The sequence below is a fragment of the Alexandromys fortis genome, unplaced genomic scaffold (genome assembly GCF_014885135.2).
Source record: "Alexandromys fortis isolate MF-2015 unplaced genomic scaffold, M_Fortis_MF-2015_v1.1 scaffold_193, whole genome shotgun sequence".
Classification (NCBI taxonomy): domain Eukaryota; kingdom Metazoa; phylum Chordata; class Mammalia; order Rodentia; family Cricetidae; genus Alexandromys; species Alexandromys fortis.
In genome coordinates, this window is record NW_026068083.1 from 2108251 (window position 1) to 2113655 (window position 5405).

Consider the following 5405-nt stretch of genomic DNA (forward strand, 5'->3'; position numbering starts at 1 on the left):
GTCTCTAAAGTGCACAATGGAAGCGAGATGTCTGTCAGAAGAGATCTTCCTCTGGAAGCAGCGAGGAGATGCAAAGCCAGTCACAACACAACGCCGTCTGGGACCCCGACTGGAGAACTCACTCGAAAACGCCCGTGCAGAGACCTGGGGGACGGACGTCAGACACCACGCAGTCCCAGCGCTCGCCGAGTCTACGCAAGCGCGGCCCACACCTCACGTGCGCGCCAACGGGCCGCGCAGCCGCAGTGGAGGCCTCGTGCGCCGAGGGTGGGGCGTGGACTAGGCGGAGTTAGCCCCCCGGCGCTCTGACGCAATGGCCTGCGGCGGAAGGGTGCGGACGCGCATGCGCAACCAGAGCTCGGCCCATTGGGAGGCCGGGCTGCGCATGCGTGCTGAGAGGCCCGGTGGCGGCGGCGGCGGAGGCAACTGTGAGGGGGTTCCCGGAAGATGGTGCTGATTAAGGAATTGTGAGTGGGTCGGTGGGCTAGAGTGAGGCTCCGGGACGCGAGCTGAGGAGGGTCGGTTGGCTCAGTATGGGGGGCACTCCTGGGACGCTGCGAACCCCTTAGTGGAGCCCCGAGGCCCTGTGCGGAGACGCCGCCCTCCGTAGTCCGCGCTTGGCTCCGCGGCGCGGCCGGAGCTCCCGTGGGAGCCGGGAGTGCCCGGAGAGGGGTCGCCCGGAAGTTTATGCCAGAACGCTGGCAGACTCAGTGGACCTGACCCCTAGCACATCTCCCTGCCATCGATGTCTGGCCCCGCACCTCTAAAATGAGGCGACATTGGCCCCACCTGCTTCACCGGGCTAGATGCGGCGTTAAACACATGGTGTGGCAAATGAAGATATCCCCAGGTGCATCTGACTGGTCCCATGATTTTGTTGAAAAGTTGTAGCTTCCCCCTTCTTAGAGCCGTGAACGTTACAGGAAACTGGTGACAGGGAATGTTCAGCTGTCACCTGAATCAGTGTTCCTTGTGCAATTAGGGATTTCAATATGACCCATTTTGTTGTTGCTCTTCTCCCCGCCCCACCACTTTCATTTCAGATTCTTTTTTTAAAAAGGCCCTAATTTAGCTGTGTAGGCAGCTTATCTGTATTAATGTCAACTTGTGTAAACAAACAAAAAAATCAGTAACACAGTGCCTCTACTTAACACAGCCCAGATTCTGTTTTCTGCTCATCAACATTTCCTCTTGCCCATCCCAGCATCACAAGATCCCCGTATTATTCTTTTGTTGCTCTGCATATAGGCTTAACTCAGGGCCAGTCTGTTTTGTTTTCTGCTTTTTCCTCAAATTAGTAGCTCACCACCTCGGGCAGTTTATGTTGTTTGTCTTCGTGTTCTCTCTATGGTGCACACTATACTCACTCTGATACCTAGCTCTTAGAAAGTCTTTAAGATGGTTAGCAAACATTTGGTGGTTGTTTTTTTTTTTTAAGATTCATCTTTATGTGCATGAATGTTGGCCTGCATGTGTGCATGTGCACCACATCGTGCAGTGCTCTTGAAGGGAAGAAGAGGGCATGGAGGGGAGTAATGAGCCACCATGTGGGTGCTGGAAACCGAACTCAGGTCCTCTGAAAGAGCAGCAAGGCCACTGAGCCATTTCTCCAGCCCCTCAGCAAACATTTGCTCATGAGTTGATGACAGATTACATTTGCGCCTGCGTACGTGTGAACAGGCAGGAGCCACAGCAGGCTTCCGAAGGTCAGAGGACAACTTGAAGGAGTCAGTTCTCTGCCCCCATTAGGGTCCTGTGGCTGGAACTCAGGTCGTATGGAGTTAAGTGCATTTGCCTGCTGAACCATCACTACTTTTTGTTAGTGACAGGGAACCTGAAAAAGGCTTACTTTTACATTCTGCGTGGAACAAAGATTTGCATTTAAAGCATATTCATAGTACTGAACTTTGAGCTTGTATGAAAACTTTCTTCCAAGTGATTTTAATAATGTCTCTTGCAAGCATCAGCTCATTTATTATTCAAGTGGCAGATATTAAGAAAGGATACTATGAGACAAACATGACAGTGTGTGTCAGTTGTAGACGCACAACTGAGTATGGATGCCTGTGGAGCTGGATACATTGGCTTCAGTTGGAACTGGACCTAGAGGTGGTTGCGAGTTGTCTAATGTAGATGCTGGGAAATGAACTCAGATCCTCTGCAAGAGCAATACCTCTGAGCCATTCTCCAGCCCTGTCTTTTGCAGACCTTTACTTTGTGAACATTTAAATGCACTGAGTTAATAAATGATGATATTTATCCAACATCTGATTATTTTTCTGAAAGCATCATATGTTAAAGTTTTTGATGCTTAGTCTTCATGGTGGTCTCCCCTAGTTGTTTTTTTTTTCTCCATCTAGGCATTTATTTATTTATTTATTATGTATACAATATTCTGTCTGTGTGTATATCTGCAGGCCAGAAGAGGGCACCAGACCTCATTACAGATGGTTGTGAGCCACCATGTGGTTGCTGGGAATTGAACTCAGGACCTTTGGAAGAGCAGGCAATGCTCTTAACCACTGAGCCATCTCTTCAGCCCTCCATCTAGGCTTTTAAGATAAAGACTGTTTCCTGTAAATGTGTTCTGTGTTAAGCACAGTGTAAGTACTCAGTGCCATTAAATGAAATGAATTTTCTGTAGTCAACTCCACTCACTTGGTTTTTGAACACAGACAATGAGTAGGTGGTTCCTGTATGAAGATGTTGGTAATGAAGTAGACGAAGTTGCCATTAGTGTAAAGTCTTGATTTTAAAGTGTTTGTTGCTGGTTCTGTTTGATGGATGAGGATCTTTAGAGAAGTTTGTGGATTTGATTTAGCATTCTGAATGTCATAGCCACTTGTGTTTCATGAGAGAGATTTCTCTGAGAGTGTTGTTAAACATAAATGGGCATCTTCTTCTAGTAAGTTAAAATTACCCAGCTGTGACTCTTTGGTTTCGTAAGACTGGTGAAGACTTCCTTTCTTCCATCTCTTCCTTTCTATAGTCTTACATCTTTGTTCAGTCCTTTAATATTAATAGTAATAATTCTTGAAAAGCTCCTCAGAAGACTTCTTTGCCTTACTCTTCATGTTCCCAGCCACCTACAGACGGTCTTTTGAGGTCAGCCATGGCTATGTCACTCTGGGGAAAATCCTCCAGCACTTCTATCGCTTCATTAATGAACTTAATAAATTCTTGATCCTATGTTACAGGCCCTGAAAAAGGTATCTCAACCTCTCTTTCTCTAGTTTATGTCCTGTGGAATGAGGCAGCAAGTTATTGTGCACTGTAGGGCAGAAGGTTTATGGAGGGACTTAACAGCATGTTTGTTTCCCATGAGAAATAGAAGTTTGGGACTTTTCTGAGTGTTGGGTCTCCATGGTTTTTAGATCACTGTTACACAGGGTGACAGTGACCTGTACTAAGGGAGGAAATAACAGTAAACCTGTTTTGTAGAAATAAGGGATTTCCTTGTCAAAAATCTGAAGGTAAAAACTGAGGTTCTGATAAAACACAACGTAGTTGTAGACTTTGAGTTGTTGTCTTGTACTGCGTTATAGTAAATGGAACTCTAAAGATAACCTTTGTGATGTCCACTAGCCCAAATAGGACAGTATCAAACACAGATCCACCTTCCACTGGCCCTGCCTTGGGAGGGGTATGGGATTTGTAAGGTGTGAGGCTGTCTCCTTCACAGGCGTTTCTGCTTGTTCTAAAGCCCTTCACTTTTGTCTCAGTGAACTTGAGTAATTAGGTTATGGAGGGACTTTTCTGGAAACAGTCATTTGTGGACTTCAAGGCATGTTTGTATTCTGAGAGAAATATCAAAAATAAAATATGCATAGAAGACCCCTGTTGAGTGGCTTCTGACCTCCTGTACCTGCAGTGCCATCTGCTGGTTTTTGTGGGTGCTCTCTCATACACATAAAAATAAACCTTTAAAAATGTACATGTGTAACAGAGATAGCATGCGTGTGGTGAGTGAGAGTGGCCTGACCAGAGAGTCTGCAGATGATGGACCTTGCTCATGCTTGCTCACCCTGTTTCTCAGATGCTGTGGCAGTGAAGCGGGTAGCCCTCCAAGTTCAACAATGGCAGTCTTAGACTTGTAGTTGAGACCCTTAGGGTCCTAGGCTTGCAAACACCCTCTCTCATAAATGGCATTCTTGTCCACTGTGTCACTAAATTTAAAGTTCCAAGCCAGGCAGTGGTGGCAAACGCCTTTAATCCTATCACTGAGGAGGCAGAGGCAGGTGGATCTCTGCATTTGAGGCCAGTCTAGGTTTCAGAGTAAGTTCTAGGACAGCAGGGATACATAGAGAAAGCCCATCTCGAAAAGAAAAGAAAAGAAATTACTGAGGTTACATTGAGTCTAGAGATTTGTGTTTTAAAGCCATATCAGTATGTAATGTATATTCTTTTCTTTTTCTTTTTAGTCGTGTGGTTTTGCCGTGTTCTGTTCAAGAGGTAAGTCGTTTTGGTTCTGCGCATCCCATTGGTGTGGTTTACTGCTCTGCTAGTCTGTGCTGCTCTTGTAATATTCATTTGCTTTTGCCTTCTCTTTTAGTGCCGTCCTGGCATCTGGACCCAGGGCCTCAAACATGCTAGGCGAGCAGTCTACCAATGAGTTATATTCTCTGCCTTCATTTTCTTTCTCTTTCCAGTTTTTGTGACAAAATGAGTCATATTACAGATAATTGTAAATAAATTTCTGTTATATTGTCTTATTTGTAAGAATCGGTAGAAAATAGTTTAACCAATGTAGAAATTCTTTCAACACTATCCCAGAAAAATGAGGTTCCTGTCTCAATTTAAGTACTTCCTATGTGAGAGAGCTTGCTGCTGAGAGAGAGGTGGCCTCCTTTACTACTGGACATTTGTCTTTCCGCAGAACTTGCTTTTCTGTAACAAGTGTGAGTTGAGCCTTCTCCTGTCGTAACACTTGAGCTTTTCTGATGGTACCTCTGCCTGCCAACCTCGCCACCCCCAAGACCTCTGTTCTACTTTAACAGGTTAAACATTCCCAGCGTATCCATTTATGCTAATTTGTGACCTTATGACTTTACACCGCTGGCTTCACTGCTACAGGCACCATAGTTGGTGCTCTGCACTAAAAAGGTATTCTAGATGTGATCTTGCCATCAACTGACATTGGGATTATGGTCTTGGGCATTAGCTGAAAACCCACATCCTGCAGTACAGGTGTCTGAGGAATTGGCAGGTGTAGCCTAGCTCAACCCCAGGGCCCTTCTGAAAGTGTACATTAGTTCTTCAGCTGACAGTAGACCCAAAGCAGAGAGTTGGAGGTCGGACAGAGCAGACTGATAAGCTAAGAAGTGACAGGTAACAGAAGGACAGGCAAAAGCAGAACTGAGAAAAGAAGCTGTTTTGTGTGTGTGTTTTTTTTTTTTTTTTTTTTT

At 45.6% G+C, this 5405-nt stretch overlaps 1 protein-coding gene across 1 annotated transcript in view; it reads left to right on the forward strand.

Annotated features, from left to right (window-relative positions):
- Positions 1–330: 330 nt before the first annotated feature.
- Pitpnb (phosphatidylinositol transfer protein beta) overlaps positions 331–5405 on the forward strand; it is a 51279-nt gene continuing 46204 nt past the window's right edge. Inside the window, exons 1-2 of the mRNA XM_050122089.1 lie at positions 331–467; positions 4422–4452. Of these exons, the coding sequence (XP_049978046.1) occupies positions 448–467; positions 4422–4452 (51 nt within the window). The 5' untranslated portion in view covers positions 331–447. The remainder of the gene's footprint in view (positions 468–4421; positions 4453–5405) is intronic.